This window comes from Oculina patagonica, chromosome 7 (genome assembly GCF_052425735.1).
Source record: "Oculina patagonica isolate OP01 chromosome 7, crgOcupat, whole genome shotgun sequence".
Taxonomy (NCBI): Eukaryota; Metazoa; Cnidaria; class Anthozoa; order Scleractinia; family Oculinidae; genus Oculina; species Oculina patagonica.
The window spans coordinates 26,750,690-26,778,474 of record NC_135764.1 but is presented as its reverse complement, the minus strand read 5'-3'; the positions used below and the strand labels follow the sequence as shown (position 1 = coordinate 26,778,474).

At 38.7% G+C, this 27,785-nt stretch overlaps 1 protein-coding gene across 1 annotated transcript; it reads right to left on the bottom strand.

The window, feature by feature from the left end:
* Window positions 1–1,791: 1,791 nt before the first annotated feature.
* On the bottom strand, window positions 1,792–26,704 carry LOC144660427 (uncharacterized). Its single transcript, XM_078521041.1, is given in 20 exon segments — window positions 1,792–1,951; window positions 2,694–2,762; window positions 5,016–5,105; window positions 5,670–5,717; window positions 5,826–5,966; window positions 6,373–6,441; window positions 6,800–6,835; window positions 7,610–12,685; window positions 13,078–13,127; window positions 14,501–14,720; window positions 15,873–16,433; window positions 16,879–16,935; window positions 17,478–17,527; window positions 18,127–18,193; window positions 18,309–18,407; window positions 20,565–20,621; window positions 21,176–21,223; window positions 24,319–24,642; window positions 26,218–26,403; window positions 26,559–26,704. Coding segments are annotated over 19 exon segments (7,293 nt in total). The 5' UTR covers window positions 26,643–26,704; the 3' UTR covers window positions 1,792–1,951; window positions 2,694–2,732.
* Window positions 26,705–27,785: the final 1,081 nt, after the last annotated feature.

The following is a 27,785-nucleotide window of genomic DNA, read 5'->3' as shown; positions in this document are numbered from 1 at the left end:
GCTTCGTGCTGGCTACACGTATTTGCTTCGAGTTTTGATTGGTTCAGTGGATTGTCTGTGTCCTTTGTGATTGGCCAGAGTAATTACTTTGGTTTTGGTTTTACGACACTCAGTTGAAAACTGCTCTAAGTGGACACTTAGTCATGGTCCCAGCCACAAACAAACACTTCACTTATCTGGTCCCAAGGGTGCTTGGTTATGGGGGTGGGGGGGGGGGGGTTTGACTGTACGAGGATAATCGAGTATCCCTTGGGGTCTTGTCCAACTGAAGTCTGACCTTTCAGGTCCGTATTTTCAAAGCCTGTTTTTTTGAAAGCTTGCGTGCAGTCCCCAACTCTACTCCGGAAAAAATAAAATTTTCCTTGAGGAAAACAGGAATCTGTAAACAGCGTAGAATTTTGATTTCATATAGAAGTTAGATCTTCTGTCCAAATTTTGGCCCTTCATTGTTGACTTGGGACTAAAGTCGAACTCCACAATACATTAGCAGTGAAAACATCTCTTATCGAGAAAACGTATGGGTACGAAAACGATAGTGAGTTATATACCCCTTTAGAAAAGAGAACATTCCCTGTCATAACCACGGCCCCCAACTGAGAGAGACTGGAAGGAGTTTGACTGCGTAGGAAAGACTGGGTAGTGCAGGACCCACTCGGGCGTACGAGTTTTGTACTTATCGCACAATAATTTTAGTACAGGATTGTTTTTGTAGTCGAAAACAGAGACTCGTCTACTTAGTGAAATTCAAATACATGTACCTATTTATTTCACGTTTTGATGGGGTTGTTGGCAAATAGTGTCATCTTAAACGGAGAAGCGACATGTGATTTGAAATATTTTTATAATCCCTTGTTTAGCACCGCATTTCAGTAAGCGATGAAAATATGAAAAATTATATATGTAAATAAAAGCCTCAAAAGGCAGTAAAATGTTTGCGTATAACGTTATTATCGCTTTTCCGAACGCGTTTTTAATTTTTTTCATTAAAATAAACAATGTCCATTATCTCGTATCGAATTAACCATTCCAGAAACTACACGGGAAACTGGGCACTAGTTTAGTGCGCTAGCAATGATGGTAGAAAAAGCCTGTTAGCAAATTTTGTCCAAGACAAGAATTTCCAAGCCAACGAGCTGTTGTGCTCCCTTTCTCAAAACTAACTTGCCGAGTCTTTTCAGGTAACACAAACTGCGTAGCCGCCATTTTGAATTTTCTCGCGTCTCCCCAAAACTACCCCAGAAGTTCTGGCGGGACCTAGTTTCTGGAATGGCCTTTTTCGTGTTACGTTTTAAATATTCAAATTTACCATAAACATAATTTACTATTTACATTGCTATGACTACAGAATCTAATGTTCTTCACAACACCGATGTGAACGTGAAGCTTGATCGAAAGCATTTTTATCGATTACATTAAATAACCTTAAACACCTTTGTGCCTTTGACCTCAACCTAAATTAATGTTCAGCGTGGGGGGGGGGGGGGGGGGGGGGGGGGGGGGGGGGGGGGGGGGGGGGGGGGGGGGGGGGGGGGGGGGGGGGGGGGGGGGGGGGGGGGGGGGGGGGCGGCCCCCCCCCCAGGCGGGGGGGGGCGGCCCGGGGGGAAGGGGGTGTATTTTTTTTTTGTTTTTCTTCTTCTTCCGGGGTTTTTTTTTTGGTTTTTCTGTTTTTTCCCCCCCCCAAAAAAAAACACTTCCAAATACAAATTCGACCGGGAGAAAGGACCCCCAAAAAAAAACCAGCGCGGATGTGGTTTCCTCTCTAAATATAGTAATTTATTTATTTATTTTTACACTGACACAGTAAAAAAAAAAAAAAAAGAAAATACCGATTCCTATTTAACATTTATACCAGGTAACATTCTCTGGTTTAAATTGAATCTAACTAAAAAATCTCCGCAAAACAAGAAAACGGCGTTCACCTTCGTCAATACCACGACGACTTTGATTTGACCTACAGAAGAAAACAAAAGGAAAATCATATCTAATGAGTTATAAGCAAAATCAACCAATAAATAAAATAAGTTGGTCAAAATCGGAAAGTCGGTCAGAAGAACAGCGCGTGCACTAGTTATTGAATGATTCTTTCACTTATTTTCTGCAATCTGCTAATTGTATTACTTAGCAATGCATATCTAATATTTTTCTACAAAGCTTGAAGCTACATAGCCTATGAAAGCAGCTTGTCACCGTCACGATACGTCATAATGTTACTTAGTAATATGCCCGCTGGCATCGACAACGTAGGGCTCAGTGAGTCCACGTAGACGGGAACCCAACCAAAACAAGGACGTTCCCTGAATGAACGGCTCAACCTGCTCCCACAATGAATTAACATCACCCCCCCCCCCCCCCTTCTTCTCCCCTCCAGTCAAAGATAGGACTCGACAAAGATAACATGCAAACATTGTCGAGAAGTGGCGCAACATAGCTACAAATACCACCGTCAAAAGATTGCAGAAGTATGTCATATCACGACAGTGAAATGGAGACTTAATCATTAACACTATTCTGGCAAAGGACGAAATCATATAGAACTGCAGCGATCAGACTAGAAGCGAACCAACAACAGTAAACAAGATGTGTGACATAAAACTATTGCCATGCATTCATATGGTGTTTGTCTTCTAATAAAAGTGTAATGCGACATCATCTATGTTTGCCTTACACAGCCTACTAGATTTATTGATGCTTACTTAGGCATCTTGATCTTGTAGCGTGACAAGACAGGAACGTTACGATCTAAACGGCGATAGGAAGCCACCCTGGAAAGGGCAAAACAATAAATCAACTGACGTGACATGTACTCTGTGAAAGTGCTATGCATTGTGTACAAACATTCACCACGACGTCACCCATCACGCATTACGCAAAAGTTCCATTCTTCAGCACAAACGCCATATCATCTTTATCGCATCACAAGTATGCCTTCACTGCTTCAACATTTACACAATGCATATCGATTTTCGCAACACACTTCACTCATACACATAATACAGACGTGCAATCACACTTTCATAACGACGCTAACATCGTGCACGAATCACTAGCACACAATTCACGAACACTAAATTTGCACACGGCACTCGCGCAGTCGTACAATTCTCAGTTTTTGTGTGTTGGTTACAGCGTTTTGAGACATTTTAAGCCCTCTTTATTGCTTTGAAAAGCGTAGTGATTCAACGGTCAACGATTTTGCTTCACGCTTCATGCACTTACATTAAAATAAAAAAAGTCATTATAAAAAAGCCTCATCGGGTTTATTTTACATTTTTACAGAAAAAAATAATGCTACATGCTTACACCTGTCAATGTCAGATGCACAAAGATTTAAAAGCCTGTTTAGGAAACTATTAAGATTTAATATTTTGTTTGGTTAACCTGTCCGCTGGAGATTTTCCATTCAATTTACACACTTAGTCTATTGCCTTCCTGAGTTAAAGTAATAAAATTAAACTATATTTATAGAATCTATAGTTATATGGAAGTTAAGTTATGGACATCAAGTGCTCAAAAATTCATTGGCATTATTATTCTCAGTTAATCATGTATCCAGCCTTTGAGACAGCGACACGTTGCTAAGTAGCATGGCATTCTTGGAAACTAAGTGAACCCCTGTTTTAGTTGAGGAATGATACTTTATATACAGACAAGAACTCAAGATTTAAATTTTACAAAATTATGAGACAATTGAAGGCACTTATTTGTTACTGCTTAAAAATAAACAGATTACGAAGGTATTGTAGTATAGATATACTTCTTATTTATAGTCTTTTCAAGTAATAACACAATGACGTTTTAGAGAACACTTTAAAATGTTAATCAACTCTAACGTTTATAAGACTGTGGACTTCCCTCTCCTGTGTACTTCAGATCTGAGCGGTCAAAATGCTAGCTAGTTTAGTGTAGGTTTAGCTGTAACACCAGCGCAAAAATGTGTGATACAAATGTCAAGTACAAGTCACAAACTCGTATGGTTTTAAATGCAATTTTGAAAAAATCTGAACTAAGTTTAGACGTTGTGTCTACTGTTGCGAAATTATTTTTCTCGCACGCTTACACCCTTGCCCACTCGACTGACCATAAGTAAAATTAGGGATCTAAAATAAATTCTTCTCTCATGTTCTAAAATAAAGTCTTCAAGGGGCTCAAATTGCGTTCATCTACCGGTTCACAACTTTTCATCCCTCTTTAAATTGTTCCAAATTGCAAGTAAAACCCAAACAATTATCTGCAAAAACTTAGCACATAAGGAAGGTATACAGTCAAACCCCGATTATACGAGCACCGTAGGGCCGAGACGACATGCAGTCACGTATTAAGCGAGTCAATTTAAAGGGACTGTTTCACGGCTTGGCGCATGTGCAAGCTATCACGTTAGCCCATTCGATTCCACTGTCTAAGAAACAGTTGGAAGCGTGCAATCTGTTTTTGAAAATTTCGTCGTCATTTGGAAAGAGTGTGGCAATAGATGTGTTTGTTCCGACTCCGATGCTTTAAGTACACTGTTCACTTTATGAATGTACAGGCTATTATGTGTACAACCCGAGAGAATGATGCACAAATTTCAGGGAAACCGTCAACGGATTTACTGTTCACAAAAAAAAAAAAAAAAAAAAAATCCAAAAAAAACCCCAAAAAAAAAAAAAAAAAAAAAAACAACCCAAAATACCACTATGACACACATCAGGAGAAGCTGAGGACTTGTAGACTTTATTAAACAAGAAGGTCGAAATTAGTGTTGAACATCAAATATAATGTGGACCGGTAGGATTTTTTCTAGACACATGCACGAGTTTTCTACTCGCATCCGATTGGTTTGTAGACAATGGAATTGAGTGGACCAGGCACAAGCTTGTAAATGCGCCGAACCCTGATATTACCTCTTTAAGAGAAAATGTACGAGCTAAGAGTGTCTGGTGTCTGTTGCAACAAAGAATCAGTATTTAGTTGGTGTTTGGAAGAGCAGGGTTTGACTGCACTAGCCATAAACAGATGTCCTAGCAATCTTAGCTCACCTGATTAACTTGTTCGTCCACTTTACCTAAAAGTTCTTTTTGTTGTTTGGGGCTGAACCGCAACAGGGCTACCAACACCTTGGCCATTTGCTGCAAGAAAACCCGTAATATTTTACAAGTGATTAATATTTATTGACTACTGGGCACCTTTCCTTAGATACAAGTCAACATTGGTTTGAGTTTGTCCTACAAATTACAGTAACCCGTTAGAAAGTGAGAATGATTAACGATTGCGAGGATGGAAAGAATTACAATATGGACAAACTTAAAAACGCGAGGCTTGCACGAAGGAAACACAAGATGACGAGGATGGAAATGGATTACAATATTGGCTTTTATTTAGCGTTTCCTGTTCCATATTTAACCAATCAAAGCAAAAACCATTGTGCTTTCAACCAATCAGATTACGAAAGGGACGCGACTTTTCAAGCGCTTTTCAAGTTACTAACGTTTTTTTTTTGCATTACACTTAACAAACATGTCCGTGAGAGAGATTCAATTAAAATTTCAAAATGGCAGACAAAAATAATCCAACATGGCATTTCTATTGAGAATTTATTGAATCTTCAAAAAGCTTGCAGCCTTATTGAGGAGTCACATGATAACATTTTGTTCAGCTAAACATTAAAATGAACATAACGCATAGTTTCTTACCTTTCTTTCCCGACCCATCATGAACTCGTACAATATATTTCTAAGATACTGAAAATGGGAAAGGAAATATGAGGAAAATAAAAACATTTCATTATTTTCGAAAAATACATAAGGCAGGTAAGTATGTACTTAAAGTAATAGGCAAATGAGCCAAACCTCAAATTCTGTGGGCTCGACCGGAGACTTGGGGCCTGGGTCGTATGCAGTCGGACTTTCCGAGAGAGGGTTGGACACCACATTCAGTTGAGGCGGACGATCCGCTCTGCTTTTCATAGGTGATCCACCGAGCTGCTCAATCTATAAAGAAATAGTACAGTTGACATTACTCGCATTGAATTGTTTTAATTATCAATTTCGATAACTTTCCCAGGAGTTCTTAACTTTCCTTATCAAATACAACGTAAATGCGTACTCTAAGAGAAGAGAGTGTCTCGCAGGAATTTGAGATGGAAGGGGTACTTTATAACACAAACTGTGATTGGTTGTTTAGGCTATTAAAACATGTGACGTCACACTACATTCCTTTTCTCCTTATGATCCAAAATTGTTTCTGCTTTACGAGCTTTAGCGAACAAAAGTTCCCATCTTTTCACAAGCTAAATGCAATGCCATGACATCAAGGGCTCTGCAGGCTTAGCGAATGTTGCTTCACACTTTGTTGCAAGCTCTCTAGCTTTGTAAAACATGGCACTAAAAGACAAACCTGTAGTTTAAGGGACTCCTCCCTTTCCTTCAATCCACTGACTTCTGTCCGCAACCGTGTGATTTGATCCTAAATTAACAAGATAACGAAAAACAGTTTCATAAGTACAATCATGGGGTTACAAGAATTGATTTTTGGTGAGGTTCGTGAAGACCAGTAACATAAAAACCCAACAAAAATGGATAGGTCTAATTTTGTACAATAGTACTTGAACAATGACTCAAGCCCATTGGAAAGTGAAGTTGACTGAGGGTGGCGAAGATGAAAATAGATTGCAATGTCTGCTTTTTTCTGCTGCGCTTGTTTAAAGCTGTGCAGAATGTACCAAATGATCCCTAACTGTAAGTCTACAGACAACAACAGTTTTTTTTTTTGGGGGGGGGGGGGGGGACTGATTTTGTTAAAACGGTCCAGAGATTGAGCTCACCTTTAGCGCTGTTTGACTTGAATCCTCAACGGGCTCCTGAGAAAAACAAGCACCAGTAAGAATGAAAACAGTTCTGATTTAAGAAATTCATTGAAGTGAAGGTGAATGTGCTTTTAAATGCTTTCATCTCAATATAAATGTATTATAAGTGTCTGCACATTTAAACCTCGAAAGTGCGACTAGAAAAAATTGTGACACTTTTGGTGGAAGGTGGTGGTGTAACAGGTCTTGACTTTTGCCGATCTGTCGAGTTTAGTGTCATCGAGCCTTCAAGTAATATTGCGATGAAAACCTGAACAGTTATGTCACGTCAAAACACAGAGTACAACGTAGTGTATCAGTTTCGTGTTGTATATGTAACGCAATTTTGCATTGTATAACATAAAGTAATGTAAGGCAACGTGACTTGCTGTGCTTAAAAACACAAAATAGAAAAGTATAATTAAGTATTAAAAGAAACAGTTCTAGCAGGTTGTGTTAACAGTAAACTGAAGGAAGTGACGATATAAAATATTTAATGTATAGCCATGGCAAAAATAACAAAAAAGAAGTTAAACTTTATACAATAAAAACAAAATAATGAAGGTCAATGACACCCAGCTGTTTGTAGCCCCTTACAAAAAGATAACCCACAAAAAAAAAGCCACGAAACCAGTAATCGTTGTACGGTCAAAGTGTCATGTTAAAGTGCAGTCAGGTAAGTTGTCGTCGGTAGTGAAGTGACAAATTGTTGATATTTAAAGAGTTAGTGATGAATATCAGTGTTCCTGTTGTCATCCTGTGTGAGCTTCCTACACTTCCTCGACTTACACTATTGAGGGACGCAGACGACCCCGCTCTCTGAAGCTGTTCGGGCTCGGCATCAGTCAAAACCGCACTCTGCACTTGAATAAACGACTCCTTCTGATTCAACAACTTTTTCATTTCATTCTGGTTCTTCTTCATTTGCGTCTTGAACTTCTTCTCGACGGCGGCCACTTCGGACTTGCGATCTCTGGCTTGAGACTCCAGCTCGTTTTTGTACCGCTCGTGCACATCCTCCACTTTGGTGCGATGTTCCTGGTGTAGGTTCTCCATGTCTGCTTCGTTCTTTCTAACCATCTCCTGTATAGTTTCATGATGTTCCCTTTCAATATTTTGCAACGCTTCGGAATGAGTTCTATTTAGCTCTGTTATCTCACTGTCTTTCTGCGTTAACTGCTCCTCCATGGAGGCTTTCAAAGCGACCATTTCCTCTTCTCTCAGTTTCAATTCCCTCTGATTTTCGTTAATTTCAAGTTTATACTCGTCGATAATTTTCTGTTCCTCTCTCTGTCCCTTTTCGATCACTTGACCTAAAGTCTCCTGAAGTTCTCTTTCCTTCTCGCTGTATTTAATCTGAAATTCTCGCAAAAGCTGTTTGATTTTCGAGTTATAATCCAGCTCTTTCTCGCTCATTTTTGCTTTAAATCTCTTCTCGCACTTCTCCAACTCACTCGTATGTTCCTTCCGCAAATTCTCCATCTCTAATTCATGCTCCTCCTTTAGAGCTGTTTCCTGTTCGTGAAGTGCATCCATTTTCTCAACAAGAAGATTCTCAACGTTTTCAGATAGCTCCTTGTTCGTTGCTTCAAGGTTGTCCAATTTGTCCCGCGTCTCTTTTTCGCGGCCACCAGCTTCATTCTCCTTCAACTCGCGTAACTCTTCAAGTTTCGCTTCCAACTCTTGTTGGTGAAGTTGCTTTGCACTCTCTACCTCCTCCTGATGTTTCGCTTCAAGCTCTTTGATTTTATTTTCCGAAGTATTCAACGACTCCTTCACGTTGGACAGTTCAGTTTCTTTCTCAACAGCTTGCGTATTCAGCTGTTTTCTCAAACCAGCAATCTTGCTCTCTGCTTTTTTCTTCATCTCAGTCAACTTGCTACGATACTGTTCAGTCAGCTCTTCAGCCTGCTTTCCCAATTGTTGTTCCTTAGCTTCCTCGATTTCCTTGACTTTTTCTTGATGTTCTTTCTCCTGCGCTTTCAGCTTCGACTCTAAATTCTGCGTCTTTGTCTCCAATTCAGCCTCAAGTGTCTGCACCTGATGTCTCCACTCTGTCTCTAACGCTGCAACAGCATCTTGAGCTTCCTGCTTCTCTTTACTTAACTCCGCAAGCTTCTGATCGACAGCTTTGTTGTTGCTTTCACCGGTCAAAACTTTCAGCTGTAACTCTTCCTCGTGTTTAGCAGCCTCTCGGAGTTTATTTTCATAACTTTCTTCTTTCTCAGCCAATTCCTTTTTCAAGGATGACACAGTCTCGTGCAAAGCTTGTAACTCCTGATCAGCTTTCTCTTGACCCAGCCGAAGTTGTTTAACTTCTTCTTCGTGTCTTGCTGTCATGCTTTTTATCTTTTCTTTGGCCTTTTTCACTTTCAACTGCAGCTCCGAGGAAGTGTTCTGCATCTCGCTCAATTGGTTCTTGGCTTTCTCCTCCAGCGCCACACGCTCCTCGTTGTTTCTGTTCTTCAGCTCCTGCAGCGCTTTCGAATGCTCCTCTGTCAGGTTCTTCTTTTCTTCCTCCTGCTGCTGCAGAAGATTCTGTATCTGAGTTGAGTACCGCTGATTGATCTCATCGCACTTTCCTTTCCATTTTGTATTCAACAACTGCACTTCTTTTTCTCTTTCCTTTTTCATTTGATCCAACTTCTTCTGCAAATTCGTGGACGCCGCCTCAGATGTTTGTTTCACTTCACTTTCTACTTTCTCCAGCTCAGCCTTCATCTTTTTCTCTCCTTCGACGGACTTCACTTTTTCCTCTTGAAGTTCCTTCTCCTTTTTAGCATGCTCTTTCTTCAAGTTGTTCAGTTCTTCGTTCAACTTCTTTTCTATTTCACGATGCTTTGTCTGGGCCTCATTGGTCTTCAGCTACAATGATTCAACTTCCTTCTTGTGACTCTCTCTCAATTGTTCCACTTCTTTCTTTAGCTTATCCTCCACTACAGATTTGCCTTCCAGCTCCCCTGATAACCTCCGTATTTCCTCTGCCTGTTGTTTGTACGTTCTTCGTAAAGTTTCAATCTCGTCAATCAGCTTTTTCTCCTCGTGATCAAACGCTGTCTTGATCTGTTCCGCGGACAATCTCATTTCGTCCATTTTAATCGCATTCACAGCCTCTGTTTCACCCAGCTTTTCCTCAAGAGTGCGAATTTGATCCTTCAACTTCTTTTCTTCGTTTTCAAACGCCGTTTTCTTCTCCTCAGAAGATCTACTCAATTCATTAATTTGCTCCCTTAGTTTTGCCTCTTCACTGCCAAATTTCTTCTCATTCTCTTCAAAAGACTTGTGCAACTCTTCAGTTTTGCTGCGATGCTGTGTCTCTGCATCGGAAATCTTGGCCTTCAGAAGCTCAAACTGCTCTCTCAACTTTGCCTCCTCGGTGGCAAACTTTTGACTTCGTTCTTCCGTGGCTCGGGTAAACTCCTCAACTTGCTTGGCACTTTCAGCCTCCAGTTCCGTAATCCTCGATTTCAATCGTTCGACTTCATCAAGGTGTGCTTGCTCCAGATTAGTGAACTTGTTCTTATCATCCTCGCCAGTTTTCAGCATTTCTTCGACTTGCTTCGCATGCCCTTTCCGAAGCTCGTTCAGCTCAATCTCGTGGTACTTCTTGAGCTTTTCCATTTCAATGTTCTGTTTCTCATAAATCTGTCTGGTTTGCGCCAAATCCTGTTGGTAGGTATTGGTAATTTCTTGCAGCTTCGCCTGATAACTATCCCGCATTTCTTCAATTTCTGCTTGATGCCTCTGCAGGGCTTCGTTCAACTGCATTTCAGCCTCCTTCTTGGCACTTTCCATTTCACTATCGCGACTCGCTAAATCACTTTTTTGCTGCTCTGCAAGTTCTTCAACATCCTTCAAAGACTGGTTTTTAATGTCCTCAAGGTCGTGTTTGTGACTTTCTGTCATTTCGCTTATTCTACTTTCCATTTCCATGTTTAGATTGTCGATTTGCTGTCTAAAACGTTTGTTTTCCTCGGCCAATTCTCTTACCTTCTTCACAGCGGCCTCCTTCTCTTCATACACGCTGTTCACTTTGAGCTGTAACTCTTCCGTCTTCACTTGCTGCACTTTCTCTCGTTTGGTGATTTCATTTCTCAAGTCGACATTCTCTTTGGTAAGATTCTCTTCTTTTTCTCTGGCTTCATTTAACAGTTTCTCCATCTGTTCTTCGTTCTCTTTTCGTATACTCACAACTTTGTTCTCCCAGCCAAGGTTCAGTTCAGATAATTCGGCGTGATGCCGATCTTCGATTTTCGCTAGTTCTTCCTTCCTCATATTTTCCAAATTAGCCGTTACATCTTTGATACCCATGTCATGTTGCTGTGCAAATTCGTGAAGTTTCTCTCTGACAACTTCCTCTTTCTCTTGTAGTTGTTCTTGGAATTCCTTCTCCATTTTATTCAACAACTCTTTCACTTCCTTTTCTTTCAAATCTCTTTCCAGCTCGTGTTGGTTCTTCTGAGTTTTAAGTGCTTCTTGTTCGAGTTTCAAACTTTCTTTCAGTTTCCCAATCTTTTCATCTCGTAGAGTGATACTCTGAGAAAGTTCATCAATATTCCTTTGTGATTGTTCCTTTTGTTGATTTAGCTCGCTTGTCAAACTCTCAACCTTTTTATTCAAATCAACAAGCTCTGACTCCTTATCACCGAGGAATTTCTCGCTGGCAGCCGTTTTGTTATTTAGTTCTGAGCGGACCTTTTCCAACTCCAGTTTCCACTGCTCATCAATAAGTAATTTCTCTTCTTTCAGTTTCTGAATACTTTGCTCGTATTCCTGTTTTAAACTTGCTAGGTTTTTCTCGTAATTGCTCTTGCTTTCCGAAGCGTCTTGATGACTCTTTTCTTCAACAAGAAGCAATTGCTCCTTGTACTTTTGAACGTCAGTTTGGTATTTCTGTTTGAAATTTTCAAGTTGAGTTTTGTATTTCTTGCCGAGAGATTCCAATTCCTCCTTTAGCTTCTTTTCACTTTCCGTGGAGGATTTTAATTGTTCTTTAAGCTCGGTGTTTATTCTCTCGAGTTCGTTCTTTTTAGTTTCAATCTCTTTCACCACCGTATGTTCCTTCTCCTTCTCAGATTGAAACAGTTTAATCTCCTCCTCGCGTTTGTTGTTAAATCCAGCCTCGAGTTCTTTTATTTTAGTAATGGCTTTTTGCTTAACAGCCTGGATTTCATTGTCTTTCTCTGTTTTCATTTCAAGAAGTTGTTTCTCCAGTTCCTTGGAGTAGTATTCCTTCTCAGTAAGTTTTCCTTTAACATCGACCAGTTCTCTCTCCTTTTCCTTCAAACGATTGTCCCTATCTTTCGTCAACTCCTCGATTTCGCCTACTTTCTTACTTTCGTTTTCCTTAAATTTATTCTCAAGCTCACTGACAGCGTTGTCTCTCTGTGCCAACTGTTGGCGAAGATTCTCAGCCATTTTATTAGCGTCGGCAATTTTCTTTTCATAATCATTTACGCTCGCACTTTTCTCCGAAGCGCTTTCTTGCTGGATAGCATTAACTCTTTCCTCAAGCTCCTTTGCCTGGTTTTCTTTCTCAGTTAGTTTTGTTCTGAGTTCTTTGACGACCTTCTTCATTTCATTTGTTTTGCTTTCCATTCGCTTGGAAACCCGAGCGAGCTCGGATTGTTTCTCCGTTTCAAATTGTCGCTCTTTCTCTTCTAAATTCTTCACGTGTTGTTCTTCCATAGCTTTCCGCTGTTTCTCCAGCTCGGCCGCTTTCTGTTCAGATTTCTTTACACTCTCAGTCATTTCATTGACTTTAGTCTGGTGTAGTTTCTTGAACTTGGCCAAAACCTTTTGTTGCTCATCCTGTTTCTCTTGCAAAAGATTGCTATGCTGTTGAATCATCTCCGCGATCTTTGCCTGCAAGCAAAGAAATTTGCGAGAACGATACTCTTAGCAAATGATCTGAACTCAGCAGTGTCAGATGTTTTTCTAGTCTGTAGGCTACGAACAGGCCCTCCCTTTTCTTAATCCGTCAAGCTTGAAGCCAAAAAGAGTGCGAAAGAACAAAAGGCCGTGCGAGATCTGGGCCCAGACTTCGCGCGGCCATTTTGCCACAAGCGAGGGCGTGCCAAAATTTTGTTGTAATATACAATGTACATGGCGAAGACACAAACCGAAACCTTTTCGTGGCCGCCATTTTGTTTTGTTGAAAACACCTCACTGCGTGTTGCCACATTTCGCGCTTGTGCACTCTGCCATGCTGTACTCTGTAACAAACAACAAAACAAAGGACAAAAGCAAACCCCCACCTGTTCTTGATCCAGTTTCTGCTGATTCTCTGACAGCTTCTGCTCCAAATCTGCCAAAAAAAATCTCGATGATTTGGTAAGTGCAGAATGCAATATGGAACAATTGAAAGTATGATGTTTTATATATGTTCGTGTTTATTTGCTTTATTTTACTTTCGGAAAAACTGTTCACAGGCTACTTGTATTCTTTCCCAGGTGTTCCTTACGCTAATCTTTGCAAACGTAACACGACACTTTTGTTCGTTTGTAACAAAATACTTTTGTCTTCCTTGAAAATGCGATAACATGAAACTTTTGTTTTTTGTTTGTTTTACGGCGGCATCGATGACATTTGTTTAATTTAATTAAGTTACGGTTTAGACTGCACGAAAGACGATTCTCAAAAACTAAAGAAACAAATCTAATCAAAAAACATATTTTTCGACAGGTTTTTTAAAACGCAGTACAGCTAGGATATTTGTTTCCTGGTTATCAGGTGTTCACGCCAAAAAATCCCGGTGCAAGTTTTTGCATACCTAATTACGAAAGCGCTGTGAAAGTCTCAAAATCGAATTTAATTAATTTGCGGTTTTTACTTGGCGCCAAGAAGTCTGCAGGAAGCCTACCGCAAACACGCAATACAAGCGATGTTTATGATAGTTCCAGAAAACAACGTGGACTAATCTGCGCATGCGTTTGGTGTAAATTACGTTGAGTAGTACCACAAGGAGAGCAAAGGGTTTTCTGAAACAAATATATACGTTTGAGATCTTCATATGAAAGTAACGTAGATGTGCTCCAGGTTTTACCTAGGGGTACGGTCAGGTACTCCCCACCCCCACCCCCTCCACAAGGAATAATTAATTAATTGATATTAATTAATTAATTGGTGATTAAAAGTTTACACATTAGCGCGTTAGGGGTTTAGAAGACGACAGCCCACCAAACCATCACAAAAGTGCATTCTGCACTAAAAATGAACAGATGTTACTGGTAGCAACAATTCCCTTAACCCTTTATTCTTCTAGTGTGAACAACATCCAGTTTCCTTCTAGGACAATGTCATTACAGTTTCAGAGAATTCTATAGCAGTCAACATATACGTACGTAAAACAACAATTCACCGTAAGAAAAAGATAATGACTGAACATTTTACCACAATACCCTGCGAACCTAACACAGCCAATAGAAACAGAGAAAGTAATATTTTCCCGAAATTTGTCCCTGTACGAACAGCATTGCGTTTTAAGTTTTTAGAACTTTAATTTGCGTTTCTATAAGCGTTTTCAGCTTTTTCGCGGGCTAAGAGCTGTGGGTAAATGTACCAGTCCACATCTTTCTGCGTACCGTGGATTGAGTTTCTCGTTCTGGTAAGAACATACTGTAAGAACGTATCTAATTTTTTATTGTGTTGTATCAATCGCAAGGATTTTATTTCACTTGCCTTTCTTTTCAACAGACACTTTCTGCAGCTCAGCCAGAAGGTTGGACACTTTACTAGCTTGCTCATGTCCGCTCCTTGAGGCTTCGGAGGTGCGTTCTTGCAGATTCTGTGACAGTGATTCCAGCTGCACCCTCAGCGCTTGTAGTTCCTTTTCCTTCTCTTTCAAGGCCGCTTCCTTCTGCAGCTCTTTCTCGTCAACTGCAATCTCGATCTCCTTAACCTGGGAAAGAACAATCACACAACGAAAATGCAGTAGCTTAGACATGATTTGTTGACATCTGGTTCTGTCAGCAAAGTGTTATTACTGTGAAGAAACAAGTTGTTTCATTATCATCTGTCATCTTATAGAGTTCAACCCTCCAAGTTTATTTTTTTCCCTTAGTGGCCGTTTAGCCACCGAATGCTCAAGTTTGGTTGCCAGTGAAAAAATTAATATTAGTCACTTAATTAAACTCACGCTTTCAATCCTTCTTCTCAATTTTAGTTGCCAGGCTGGCAACTTGGAGGGTTGGAGTTACTTGTACACATTCCAGTCCGGAAATTATGTGTACACCTGTACACACTGTACGGGTAGATTTGTCTTTGCTTAAATGCACAGTGATGTTACATTGAAAGTATTAACAGGTTAACACTCTCCACGTACGGCTTACACACCTAGGGGCATGCTGCAGGGCATGTTGTAGCAACACATCCCTTGAAACTATCATCACATACATGTATGAGGAGGTGTGTCCCTTCAACATTTACCTTTTCTTGGTGTGTGTATGTGAGACCTGAAGAAGAACAGTAATGATGAAACGGGCAGAGTTTGGTTCAAAACGCTGATGTGATGCTGGCGGGGTTGTGCAAAATCAAAACAAAACAAACACAATCAAACCGATTACGTGGTAACTGCAGCGCTGCAAATAACAGTCGGTCATCGGACATTGGCTGACCAAAACTTGTTTGTGTCCGACGAAATCAGAATTGTGGTCCGACATAATGTCCGGATTTATGATCATAAATCATAAGTGATACAGTAACTTGTAAGTGGCCTTTTGTTTTTGGAGATGTCCGACCACAATTTTGTTTTGTCTGACCAAGATGGTGTCTTACACTGTAGTAGGACATAATTATGTCCTTTCAAGTGAAAAAAGTTATTTGCAGCCCTGTAAGTGGGATTCCAAGGCCCTATCTCAAGAAAGCAATGGTGGTGGTGGTAGTGATGATGACGATGATGTTGCATTTTATCCCTACTACAACATGTTTAGTACATGTGGCTGCAACATGTCACTGTCCCCCAAGCAAAACCTTTCATGTCTAAGTACCTTAACTCAACACAACTAAGACTTTTTTCCAGGTTTTTGATACAATGTTAATGAACATACTGTACCTTCTCACTATATTTTGCTCTCATCTCATCTTCCTTGGCATGCAGCAGTGACTCCATTTCCTTTGTTTTCTTAGTCAGTGCCTCTTGCAGCTCCATCTCCTTGGCAACAAGCATTTCCTCCAGCTTTTCATTCTTGTCCTTCTGCATGACAGCCACAACCTCTGCTTTGTCTCTCTTTAACTTCTCCATCATTGCTTTCCTCTCATTTTCCTCTGCGTTTGCAGCAGCCTCATACTTTGCAGTCATCTCTTGTATTTCTCGCTCTTTCTTCAGCTCGGCAATTTCTCTTCTTTTCTCCGACTCTTCAAGCTGCTTCTCCATCTTGTGAAAGAACTCGTCCTTTTCTTTCTTCATTTCTTCATTCTGAGCCTCGCGCTCCTGAAGAGCTTGCTTCATTTCGTTACTATTCTTCACTGCCTCATCTTTTTCTCTGAGAGCGGTTTGTAGATTGTCCATCATGTCCTGGATGGCGACCTTTTTCTCTTGTTCAAGTCTTAGTATCAAGGCTTTGGCTTCCCTCATTTGATTGGAAATGAGATGATCTTGTTTTGTGGACTGCTCCTAAAGGAAACAAAACAATAATAAAAATTCAGTTGTATTCCCTGGAAAACACAAAAAAATGAAAGCAATTCCTTGCAAAGAAAGGCTGGTAGCTGAATATGTGAGGCGTCAATCAGTCAAACAATCAAACTTTATTTATCGAGGGTGACACATAATAGTTTTTCAACTAATAAATTTGTGTACTAAAAGTTAAAAATCTACTATAAACAATAATCTAATTTAAAATCTAGTTACAGTGTGAACACTCGAACCGGGACAGTTGAAACAAAGTTAACCAATCACGTCATACTGTAAAACCTAATTAAAAATCGCTCCTCTGGAAATTTCAGTTAAGTCCCATAGTTTCCTTTAAAAATTTTGGCTTTTGAGACCTCCACCCCCTAGGAATTTCCAATGACTTTCCATGGGGTGGGTATGGATATTTTCTGTAACTGCACATTCTTACTTTGTGCTCATTTAGTTCCTGAGCTTGTTGGTCAACAAGAGCTTGAAGGCCATCAATCTGTTAAGAAATCAATACAAACTGTTAATTCACTATAATTGCACATGAACCTTCAAGGTAGTTCTGTCAAAATTTTGAGTGTTTGCCTCAGGGGCAGATTCAGAATTATTCTAGGAGGGGTGTACCAATAAACCACACAGTTCCTTTGGCAGAATACCAGTTGTACTTGAAAGCTGCAGGTCATCTGAGGGGAGGGGGTGCACACCCCCTACACCCCCCTAGATCCACCCCTGAACCTTTCATCAATCTTTAGTCTTTAGCTTAGTGTGTTTACTGTGGTATGTACATACCGGTAACAATAAATAAAAGCAGTGCACAGAAGAATGCACATTGTATGATACATGTACATGTACTTCATTTCAAATGAAATTTCATCCAGTTTGGAAATTCAGGGCTCCTGGAAGTCAGACCGGTAATTGTGGCTGGTAGGTACATGAAACAGGATGTCTAAATCCTGAAGGACAATTGGCTTTTGTTACAGCACATGTATAAACTGCTTGGAGAGTCATGTTAGTTGCAGTCATGTATAATTTCCCTATTACCTTATCCACAAGACTCTGTTGTTTTAGCTTCTCCTCGTCACTCTGCGAACCTTCAATAAAATTCAAGCAATAATTAAAAAAAAGTATACTCAATTTTACAATGAGCAGTGGTTAGGTCAAGACAGAAGTCCCATCCAGTTGCCCAGGACAAGTGCTTTTTTTGTCTGGTGGAGAAGTGACTTTCTTGCTCATTCACCTGATGGGCAAGAATGCAGGCAAGCTGTCTACCAACAAAATTGTGATTTAAGGTGTGAAAACTTTGTCAAGTGCATACAGCTGTAACTTCCCTGGGTAAGCAAAATGTAAGAGTTGCTTGAGCAAGCTGGAATTTAAGTTTTTCTTTTTAGCCCTGGTAGTGCAGAAACCAAGCAGGGAGGCACGAAAGTGCATCTCTCTACCAAGTGCATAAAATATGCACCAGTAAATATAATTCTGAGATTAACCCTGTAATGGACTAGTATCCCATCCAGGTTTTTTTTTTTTTTTTTTTTTGTGGGGGGGGGGGGGAGTATAGCACTATAGACATACTCCTAGTCATTTCATGCTTCTGAAACCATAAAAAGCTCTGGCCTGATGGGCCAAGAGGCCTGAACACAGACTTTCACAGTTGTACAGGTATGTAAATATTACTTGGCTGTTCTTAACTTACCTAACCCAGCATCAAGAGCATCAGCGCCAGGCATTGCACGGACCCCTTGTTGCTTCAAAAGACGAACCTGAAACATAACATCAAGCATTGCATTTAGCTTGTTTATGTAATGTCATGTAGCCACTTTAATTTACTTCTTTTAAAACAATATCAAGGAAATAAGTAAACGTAATTACATGTACCTGAGTCTGAAGTGCTTTGATGATGTCTTCTTTTTCATCTAGTGACAACTGTAGTGTTTCTTCCAAATGCATCTTGGCTTGTTTTTCAAGTTCGATTGTCTATGCATTCACGAAATAAAATAACATACACATGTCAGCTCCTACAGTAACTTTTTGTAAAATCTTAAGTCTGCAGATTTTAACTCAGACTGATGGCTCCAGTAGATATTTTTAAAGTAGTGTTCTTACAAAAACATGGTAAGTCCAATTGAACGATTTCCAATTTATTTTGCATTTAAAGTTTAAATGATTGATCTTTGCACATTCCAAGCTTGGTTGAACTTGTATACTAATGGCTGCTATAACATAGCTACAGGTAGCAGAGCCGTGCAATCAAATTCAGTAATCAATTCTTAGAACCAGAGATATAATTATTTTCGCTTCTCTACGGCGCGTGCAGAAGTAAAAAACTCGGATAATTTCATATCGATTTGTTGTCGAATAAAAGCATATCGGTTTCTTTCGTTTCAACACTTGAGCGACCCTTTCGAGATTGAAATATCGGGAAGTTCACGTTTATGAGCAGCTGAATCTTGTTACATGTTAGGTAAACAAAACTCTTGTCTGTTTGTCTCGAAATGCCGAAGGATAATCGTCCTAAAACTACGTACTTCAAGGCAAGACAAACACTACTCGATCGTCTGCCGCCTTTTAAAGTTTTTCTCGCAAAGATTTTTCTTTTGTTTTTCCCAACAATACAACACAAAGAAAACTTAGAGGAATGAATAACAAAGAAGTGCGTATGTATGCTTCGTTGCATACACGCGTCTGCGTATGTGCGTATCTGCGTATGCGCGTCTGCGTATGTGCGTATGCGATGGACGCTTATTTCTGAGCGGTACTGTACGTAAGCGTGCTCAAAAACCCGATAGTGCACGCTGATGACGTAATTAATGAGTAAAAATCTCACTGAGTAAAAGCTCACACGCTGTATTTCGCGAAAGCGATGATATCTTATCTTCGGAATATGGAAAGTGAATCCTTTCAATATTTTTTCAAGGATACGAGCTACAAGGTAAGCTGTTTCTTATTACGAGACGGAATGCAAAAGAGAAAATAAATTTGATTTTGCCGTCAAAGTTGTTTTTGTGCTTTTCTTCATTCAAACAACAACAACTAATGCGCGAGTCTTGAAGGACGAAAATCATTTTTTTCATGGCCCTAACGTGGAAGAATGGGCCAACCATGAATGACAACAGTTCGATGGCACTAAAACCAAGCTACCAAACAAAAGTTTTTGCGTTTTGAGAGTACACCAAAGCGTCTACGGCTCTGTTGTGATTTTTGCTGCTCGAGAAAAATTTATTTCATTGGGCGATTCATTCAACTACCGTTTTCAAAAGAAAAACATTTATTTTAAACTTAGCATGGAAGCGAATTCTTTGACTGTTTTAACCCTTGGAATCTGCTCGGCTGTTCGAGGTTGTTTCGTTTTCATTTCTTCCACTCGTGACTATACTAACCACAGAATCAACAGCAGCATTTGCTGTATTTGCTTTTTCGTCAGATTTTTTCCTGCGCTCTGCCACCGAATAAACTTGGTCAATTTATTAGCCATTTGTCACAAACTGCACCTGTCCATTCGTTTAAACTTGTACATGTGAATTTTTTACCGCTGTGTTTATTTTCTCACACAGCACACAATAAACACAGTTAGTTTTTTTTCCCTGTGGCTGGTTTTGATGCACAAGTCCATCGTCAATGTTATAAAACAATTGGTTCATGCTTTAGCATGCACTATCCAGTTATGGTTCACTTGGGAAGTTTGGAGAGCACTCAAGAAGCTACATGTAGAGTTACCCTCCGCTATCACCTTGGGCAACTCTTACGCTTCTTTCGTGCTCTCCAAACTTCCTGCGTGGTCCATGACTGGATAGTGCATGCTAAAGCATTAACTACCGTAATTGTTAAATACAATGTAGTAGATAAGTACATGTACATGTAACTCAACCGATCAGAATGTCACATCCACTTGCATTATTTCACTTTTTTAATAGAAATGAACTATAATCAGAATTTATTTTATTATATTTTTTTAATACAATACACCCATTTGAGGTTTCCTAGGGTTAAGGCTCAATGCCTTCAGTCCTGCTTTGCAATGGATAAAAGTAACAAGTAAACAACTGAACTAATATGTACACAATATCACATACAAAAACATTGGTTAAACTTTTAAATTATAAAATTTATACATGTTCAGAAAATAATATGTACCTCTTTCATTTCTGATATTCTTCTAAGAGACTTGTCCTGACTTTGAGTGAGATTATTCTGCAATTTAAATAAATGTAGCAATATATTATATATTTACAGTACATACAATAGTTTTGAGAATTTCATTCTTCATCACAACTGCACTTGTCTAGCATTGTAAACTGTAACCACATGCAATTACAATATAGTTTCAGTTATACTCAGGGATGTAACTACACTGTAAATGAACGATTTCCAACAGGCAAAAATGTGTTGATCACAGGCAGAAAATTTGGGTGACATTAAAGATAAAGACTAACCATCAATGGTCTTTCAGCTGGAAAAACCAAGAAAAGTTTAAGTGACATCATTATTGTACATGTATGTTTTCCACCTTCCACGTATTATTTATATCCCTATATAATGCACAGTCAAATAATCTTTTATTAAAATCACGGCACACAGAACAGTTTATTTCTGTCATAATTAAAATATTGATTACACATTATCACATTTATATTATATATTAAGCAAGTATATTTCACAAATGTAATACTTATATTTACAAAGAAACAGAATGTTTTCAATCAATAATTTTGGTATACAGTTTCATGTCACAAATGTACATGTACCTGCAACTTTTCATTTTCCTTTTGCAGATTCTTGTATGCCTCAACAACCTGAAAAAATAAAAATAATAAATGAGAAGTTGCAAAACATTTTTACTTCCTTTACATGGATTCTTTCAAACTAAAAATACAAGTAATTTCTGAACAAATGTGTTTTTCCCTCTTTAGAACTCTACATTGACATCTTGACACAATAATATCCTAGATTGTGGTAGTATTAACTTCACTGTACATGTAGAGAATTTAATGGACAACTACATGAAATGTTCATGTACAATGACTGTGTACCTTTCTTAGAGCTTTTTTCTCTCTTTCCTCCATATCAAGTTGACTTCCCATACAGGAAAACATGTTAAAACCATTGTCACCAAAATTACAACTTCAATATCAAAATTTCGTTCGGTGTCACAAGCTGTGTGTCTCCACAAGTAAAACAATTCTTGAAGTTCGAAAGCTGAACATGAACTACCATTCTTCTAAACATAATTTGCCAGTTGCGGAAAAAACAAAATGGCTGTGCTACATTGTAGTGTTCAAGATCAGACATTTATAATAAACAGATTGCAATCATTAAGCCATGTAAAAATCCTTTGTCTTCAGTGTGAACAATCATGTACATTTTGTTCTGCTACAGATGAGAAAATCCTTAAAAATCTATAACAGAGGGAGAATTTGTACTAAACATTGTGTTGCCCCAAACAGCAGATACAAATCTGTTGATTTTAGAGGATTTAAAACCTGTAATTTCATGGCAGCTTATTGTGTGTGTTGTAGGTTTATTCTAAGGCTAATTTGCATACATGTAAAAAAATATGCAAAAATCATTGAATTTTTTTCAAGTGTCATATTTGTCTGACCACATGATCAACTGTCATTTGTTGTTTGCGGAGCATTCTGTCTTGCCTCACTGAATACCTAGGCAACCATTGATGAATGAAAATTACTCCTTTTTCTTTGCAACTTGTAATGAAAAGAGAAAAACTAAATAATTTTCATTTTAAATGTCTTGTCTCACTGAATACATAAGTTAACAACTATTATGTTTACATGAAAATTATTCTTTTTTTATGAACAACTTGCAATGGAAAAAGAAAAACAGAATTTAACAGCTCTTTGTGCTCATTTGTTTGCTATTATTGTTTAAATTACTAATTTTTACTTGATTACTTCCTTGCTGTACACCTACTTCAATCTAAGTAATAAATGAACAAAATATTTTTCCAGAAAATAATTAAGTACATGTATGTAATGTAATAATTAAGTACAGCGGTACTGTATGTATGTTGACCACATGAAACTTTTTAACTGTTGTACGTGAATGCAGTTGACTCTTACAGATACAGTATGTACAATGTACACTCTGTAACATTTGGTCACATGAATGGGTCAAGACATACATGCACATGACTGTACAATGTATACGAGAGTAAAGTGCAAGCTCGTTTTTAGCTACTTCTGCCCAAAAAGGACAAATTGTCTTCAAAGGACACAAATCTCATTTTTCAATATTCCATTACTGTACTGTATCATACAGTTGTGTATGATACTGTGACAACAAGCAAGGTCACTATGGAAATATATTGTGTGACTGTAACGGCTGTAAATAAATAAAGCACATGTACATCGAACAAGTTTGACAGCAATCACAATAATCAAAAATTTTTAAGACTGAAATGCAGATACTGAAATGAAAAAGATTTTTATGCACTTTTTTAAAACTGCAAAAATTAATAATTTATTATGCTGTTTTTGCCAAGATCATAAATATTGTACAAATCCATTGTTAGGTAAAAAAAAAATATGGCTTCATGAAAAACACTTGCAATGTGTAAACATTTCAACAAACAAGCAGGCAAACAAATCTACATGTGTAACCGAATTAATTTGACTTACAGTATACGCACAGGTGGTGCAATTTGAGGGAACTTTCAGGATGAAAGCATACACAACATACTGTAGAATAATCTGTTTGTCTTACAAGTATTATTTGGAATTTTATTGAATTTGCAGTATATTAATTTTATTGAATTGTTTAAATGTGCAGTTAAAAAAAATTACAAACAAAAATCCATAAAGGAGCATGTGGTTTAAATAATATCCGGTTTAAAATTTTTCAAACAAGTTTGATTTTGATTTTCTTTTGACTCATATTTCATTATTATGTTTCTCAAACAAAGGTTTGACTCCCGCTCAGAGCCTGAAAATTTTTTTCAGGTCTTCAGTAGTGTAAGGCCGCATTTGCACTTATCATATAAAGGAAAATAACAATCAAAGGAAAATTCAACCAAAACTAAAATTAACTCACAACAGATATTTTCTTGAACAACAGAACATGACATTCACATAATTTACTGGATAATGTCTTATCTGAATTCACATAATTATATTAAAAATCTACATGTACCACACTGCTTACTCATGAACAACTGGTAAGAATCATACTTACAGTACATTACACTATGCATGTTATTGTACATGTACCCTACAAAATGTACATTTAGATGTGTGCATGGTGTTCCAATATGCCTTATCACAGTTTTCGATGTCATCTTGACGAGTAGGCAAAGCATGTAGAAATTACAGTGGTTTGTATGGGAATCCGACGGCAAATACACTGTATCTTTTACAAAAAGTGGACTTCTGGACAACTTATGAACTGTAAAATTAAGATACTTAACTAGGCAAAAGTTTTTATTTGCCAAGTTTGAAGGATGTAGCTGTAGACATGTAGGTTAGAAAGCGTTCAGTTAGGTTTTAAATTTCCCAAACATTATTTTGACTATAATTTTTCCCACGAACCACGTCAATTTGTGGGAAAAAATACAGACAAATGTATGGAAAATTAAAAATGGAACTGAACACTTTCTAACCTACATTGTAGCTTCATCCTTCAAACGTGGCAAATTCATGTAAAAACTTTTGCGTAGTACATGTATCTTAACTTTACAATTCATAAGTTGTCCAGCATTCAATTTTTGTGAAAGATATTTGCCGTCTGATTCCAATACAAACATTGTAATCTCTAGCTGCTTTGCCCACTCGTCAAGATGGTGTCGAAAAACTGTGATAAGGCCTATTCATTTTAACCTTACAGTATAAAACATTAGTCGCTCTTAGCGAAATAGTCCAACAATTACAAAATGTACCTCTGAAAATCTGGTCTTATAACGGGCCAAGACTCGCTCTTGTTTCCTAAACATGGCCACAACCTCCTCCTTCGTCGCTCCTTCAATCCGTGCAGGTGTACCACCGCTACCTTGCTCCGCATCAGACTCAACATCAGACCTTCCTCCAACAGAGCTGGGACTGGATGGCGGGATTGATCCTTGACGTTCAACAGTTTTCTTGGGAGTTTCAGTGTCGCTCACGCTGTCTTGTGACAGGGATTTGCTGGGAGTGCTTGTGCTCTTTGGTGGAGTTGTTTCACCTGAGTGTGGCTTTTCTCCATTTCTTGAGTCTACTTGACCAGGCTAAAAACAATATTACAAAATTTCAATTAACACAAACAAATGCCCAGCAGAAAAATTGGCAAGATTTTTACGACCTTCTTTCTTTTTTCAGTCCAAATAATCTTACAAATTTTAATGAGAAGAAACTAGTCTTGCTTCCTCTTATTGCCTAAACTGGGTCTGTTTTGATCCTGAAAACTTTCATTTTTTGTACTACTTTCCATATGATTGTCAACTATCTAACAACTATTCACCGAAGTGGAGGTGGCTAATTGTTTAAGTACGGTATATACTAAAACAGTGACATAATTCCCGTAAATGATACAATAAACCCCCACTCTCAAATAAATGCCTCTTATCTAATAAACGCCTCCTCTGACATTTAGTTTGTATTAGACGCCACTCTTTAATAAACACCCCGTGTTTAATAGAAGCCTCCTAAGAATCACCTTGAAAACCAAGGAAACTTTTCATAAAGTAAAATCACTCAATTAATTTAGTGTTTGCTTGACTTGGACATCGAAGATGCCAACAATGCGAACATGGTTGACTCCTATGACAATGAAGACATCGATATCAAACTATGAACGATGTCTCTAGGCTTTGCATTAGCGCAGATTAGATAAGACTCCCATTCACACTCTGTTTCTATCTTATTCCCCGAGCAAACTACGCATCTTTTTTTGCTTTATTGATGTTGTTACAGTTAAATTGTAATCGCCTCTCTCTAATTAACGCCTCATATCTATTTAATGCCCCCCTCAGGACCCCTAAAAATTAAGACGCCCCGGGTGTTTATTAGATCATGTATGTACAATGTACAAACTTACGGTTTTCAACGCCATCTTAATGAGTAGGCAAAGTGGGTAGAAATAACAGTGTTTGTATGGGAATCCAACAGCAAATATCTTGTACAAAAATTGAATTCTGGACAACTTATGAATTGTAAAGTTGAGATACTAGGAAAAAGTTTGCATTTGCCAAGTTTGAAGGATGTAGCTGGGCTAGAAAGCGTTCAGTTACGTTTTTAATTTTTCTATACATTTGTCTATAATTTTTTCCGCAAATTGACGAGGTTCGTGGGAAAAATTATAGACAAATGTATGGGAAATTAAAAACATAACTGAACGCTGCCTAGCCCAGCTACAACCTTCAAACTAGGTGAATAAAAACTTCTGCTTAGTATCTTAATTTACAATTCATAAGTTGTCTAGAATTCAATTTCTGTAAAAGATATTTGCCGTCGGATTCCCATACAAACACTGTAATTTCTACCCACTTTGCCTACTTGTCAAGATGGCGTCGAAAAACCGTGATAAGGCCTATTATTATATATCTTCAACTAAATATTCTGAAGTTCCACCAAACAATCTGATACTGAAACTAAGAGAGAAACTAAGGAGTAGAGCATTCACGACATGCAACTTATAGAGAGTGCTAGAAGATCAAATAAAAATACAGGTGTTTTAATTAATCAAATTGTTCTGATCAATTGACCATTATAGACATGCACAATTTTTCGTTAACAACTGATTTCAGCCGTCGAATGGTCTCACAGCTATAGAAAGTCGTCACAGCGAGGAATTTAAACCATACCTTGGCGTCAAGAAGGTTGTAAACTCGATCGAGAACTTCTCGCGGAGTGGATTTCGATTTGCTCTGCGGTGTGTTGGAAGTCGCTAATGGCGAACTTGTCACATTTCCTTGAGCAGTTCCGCGATCATTTGCGGTGTTTGACGGAGTTCCAGTCGTATTTCCATTGCTCTCCGGCCCTCTGGGAGACTAAATTATTAATTATAAGATGCACGTTAATCTTCCAGCGCTCAATAAACTACACACAACATAAAAAGTTGACAAGATCATTGTTTCTTCAAAATCAGTTAAAACACTTCACACAAGAGATGCATTCACGCGTGTAGCTTATCAAAATTATGAACCTGTGTCTCGCGTGAAGTTTGTCTCCGAGGGCTTTGCTCTCCTTCGGATTCCTCCGCTAATTTTTGCTTTAGCTTCTTAAACATTTTTCACTAAATCCATTTGATCAACACCACCAAACACTCCGCCATATTGGATTTTTCCTTATTTGTGGACTGAGCATGCGCACAGCGAAAACTGTGACATGCGCAGAAAATACTTTGACACGTCAGCGACAGCGCGGAAAAATAAGGGGAGGGGTAGGTTGCGGTGTTTTGCGCGGTTATCTTTGTAGCAATAAGAACTCGCAAAAACCGACAATGATTTCCAAAATTTTAAATCGATTGCGAAATAGCTCTAGCTGTGGAATTTATGTTTCCACAAAGTTTCTTTTTGTGACAATTAAATGATAATTTTTCAGACACCGTCGGGTTAATTGTCAGCTTGAATTGGAGAGTACTCTATATAGGTACGTTTAGGTCATTCACGAAGATTTCGAGCTCCACAATAAGCCTTAGGGAACATTCATTATTTATGCCAGGGGGTGGGCCGGCAAGAATTGAGGGGGGAGGGGGGTCATGAAAAAATCCAGGATATTCTGAGGGGGGGGGGTCACCTTCAAATGTTGCAGACAAAGAGGTGGGCTATCTGTTTTCTTATAAACACTTCTATTCAATTATGATCGTGTGTCTTGATTTCGTGAAAATGATGTTGCAATGTTGTGTCCAGATCGTGTTTAGCGGAATATAACTGGCACCAGGGAAATTTCCTCCGTATTGTTTTCACTCTCCGAGGACACTGAGCTACTGTGGTGCACAAGAACGATGTCCTCCTAACTGTCACTTTCCCCTTCACTAGTGTTTTCGTCACTAGCTTGTTTTTGGATGCGAGGCTATTTTGTTACAAAATAAATACTGGCTGTTAGTAGGCTAAGGGGGGGGGGGGGTCATTAAGTTTTTCTTTTGTTGGGAAGGGGGTCAACATGTTTTCGTTTTGCCTATAATGAATCTTGCCAGCCCACCCCCTAGCATAAATGGTCGTCCCCCTTTTTTTTCTCCGTTTATCGTCGAATGCGTTTCCTAAATTCGGGTCGGTCGGTCGGATTAAAAAAAAAAGCAAGCTGGAAATAAAGGCCTGAAAAACGAAACTTGATCACAAAATCAACATGGCGGCAATGGAGAAACAAAAGATCAATGAAGTGGTTGAACTCAGCCGACTGAGAAAAGCTAAACCTGCAGATGAGCCACCAA